At 64.6% G+C, this 2,523-nt stretch overlaps 1 protein-coding gene across 1 annotated transcript in view; it reads right to left on the bottom strand.

Annotated features, from left to right (window-relative positions):
• Window positions 1–6: 6 nt before the first annotated feature.
• LOC104132549 (proto-oncogene tyrosine-protein kinase Yrk) overlaps window positions 7–2,523 on the bottom strand; it is an 18,285-nt gene continuing 15,768 nt past the window's right edge. Inside the window, exons 2-6 of the mRNA XM_035901224.1 lie at window positions 1,948–2,127; window positions 1,680–1,756; window positions 1,445–1,598; window positions 525–656; window positions 7–299 (exon numbers count right to left, since the gene is read on the bottom strand). Coding sequence (XP_035757117.1) covers window positions 91–299; window positions 525–656; window positions 1,445–1,598; window positions 1,680–1,756; window positions 1,948–2,127 — 752 coding nt within the window. The 3' untranslated portion in view covers window positions 7–90. The remainder of the gene's footprint in view (window positions 300–524; window positions 657–1,444; window positions 1,599–1,679; window positions 1,757–1,947; window positions 2,128–2,523) is intronic.

Consider the following 2,523-nt stretch of genomic DNA (forward strand, 5'->3'; position numbering starts at 1 on the left):
AGGCGAAGCGAGCAACAACCACCCTGCAAAAAGGGGGAGATTTGCCCAAAAGCCACCTCAGAGCCCAGCTTGGGGGGTGCCAGCGCCAGGTCACTGGTTGTCCCCCGGCTGGTACTGGGGCTCGGTGGCGGTGAAGTAGTCCTCGAGGAAGGACTGGAGGTACTCGAAGGTGGGGCGCTCCTCGGGCTCCCGCTTCCAGCACTGCACCATCACCTCATGCAGGGACGGGGGGCAGTTGCCCGGGCACTGCATGCGGTATACCCGCTCCACCTGCTCCAGCACCTCCCGGTTGTTCATCCCTGTGTGACAAGGACACCCCCTGCTCAGCGAGCAGCACCCCCATGGGACAAGCCAGTGGGGAAACTGAGGCACACTGAGGGACATGGTGGTATTGCCCCGTGGTTTGGATAGGGAAACTGAGGCACAAGGCAAGCCTTTTTGGTGGCAGTGCTGGGGAGGGCCAGCCCCTGCCCTGTCTGCCCCCCGCTGCCCAGCCCGCCCCAAGGGTGCCCGCTGCCCTGTACCTGGGTAGGGCACCCGGCCTTTGGTCACCAGCTCAGTCAGGAGGATGCCGAAGGACCAGACGTCCGACTTGATGGTGAACTTCCCAAAGAGCGCAGCCTCCGGGGCTGTCCACTTGATGGGGAACTTGGCACCTGCAAGGGGGGGCGGGTGAGCCATGGCCAGGGCACCCCGCTGTGCCCACACCCCGGGTACCCCTCACCTGGGGCACCCAGCCCTGGGGACACCCTGCCCCTGGGGCATCTTACACCAGAGGCACCCTACACCTGGAGCACCCTGTATGGAGAGCATCCTGCACCCAGTGTACCCTGCACCAGGAGGATCCTGCACTGGGACACCCGGCACTGGGGGCACCAAGCACCCAAGGCCCTCTCTGCCTGGGGTACCCCACACATGGGGCACCCTGCACTGGGGGCACCCTGTACCTGGGTTACCCATCATCTGGGGCACCCATTCCCTGAGGTACTCATCAGCCAGGGTGCCCATCATCTGGGGTATCCACCCCCCAGGTTACCCATCTCCTGGGACACCCATCAGCCAGGGTGCCCATCATCTGGGGTATCCACCCCCCAGGTTACCCATCCCCTGGGGTACCCATCATCTGGGGCACCCGTTCTCTGGGGTACCCATCATCCAGGGTGCCCATCATCCAGGGTATCCACCCCCTGGGGTATCCACCCCCTAGGGTATCCACCCCCTAGGTTACCCATCTCCTGGGACACCCATCAGCCAGGGTGCCCATCATCTCATCTGGAGTATCCACCCCCCAAGGATACCCGTCCCCTGGGGCACCCATCACCTGGGGCACCCATCGCCCAGGACACCCAGCATTGGGGTGGCCACCCCCAGGCCCAGGGTGGGACACATCACGGAGGGGACAGGGCAGCGGTCCCCCCAGTAGCGGGGCCCCAAGCCGGCTCACCCTGGCGCGCTGTGTACTCGTTGTCCTCGATGAGGCGGGCGAGGCCGAAGTCAGCGATCTTGCACACCAGGTTGTCTCCTACCAGGATGTTGGCTGCGCGGAGGTCCCGGTGGATGTAGTTCATCCGCTCAATGTAGGCCATGCCTGCCGCGATCTGAGGGGGTAGGAAGCAATGAGGACCCCCCGGATGCACACCCTGGGGGGCACCCCCACCCCGTGCCAGCCTCCCCGGTACCTGGGCAGCCATGTCCACCAGCTGGGGCAGCTTCAAGTAGCGACCGTCCCCATCCTTTAGGAAATCCAGCAAGCTGCCTGCGGGCAGAGGGTGCCGGTCAAAGCGCCTGAGAACCATCCATGCCCACCCAAGGGTGCCCTTCCCTGCAAACCCCCAGCCTTGGGACCAGCTCCCTGCCCACCCCGGCTGTGCCCAGGAGGGGTGAAACTTCCAGAAGAACCATGGGAAGAAAAGCTGGGGGGTCCCTTGGGCAGTGCCCCCCACTCACCCTGGCTCATGAACTCGGTGACGATGTAGATGGGCTCCTCTGACACCACGGCGTAGAGCTGCACCAGCTTGTCGTGCCGCAGCCGCTTCATGATCTGAGCCTCCTCCAGGAAGGCCTCGGGTGACATGGTGCCCGGCTTCAGCGTCTTCACCGCCACCTTTGTGGTGCCGTTCCACGTGCCTGGGCCGGGGAGACGGGGTCACCACGAGCCCAGGGGACAGCCGGCCTCAGTAGGGCCGGGATGGAGGGGTGCATGGATGGAGGGGTGCATGGATGCATGCCTGCACGGATGGATGGATGGATGGATGGATGGGGGGATGGATGGATGCATGGAGGGATGCATGGATGGAGGAGCAAGGAAATCAGGGCAGGGCAAGGAAGGGGTGTGACACCACCATACCCCACCCTGGACAAGGAGTCCCCCTCGCCCCGTGGCATGGGGACAAGGCACCCAGGAGCTCATCTCCTAATGCCAACCTTACCCCATTCCCCATCCCTCCACGGGGAAGCCTGTGCCAAGCTGCCATCTCCCCCACAGCAGTGGGTACCTCCTGGCAGGGCAGGACCGGACTGCTC

This window comes from Egretta garzetta, unplaced genomic scaffold (assembly GCF_000687185.1).
Source record: "Egretta garzetta isolate BGI_Z169 unplaced genomic scaffold, ASM68718v1 scaffold368, whole genome shotgun sequence".
Lineage (NCBI taxonomy): Eukaryota > Metazoa > Chordata > Aves > Pelecaniformes > Ardeidae > Egretta > Egretta garzetta.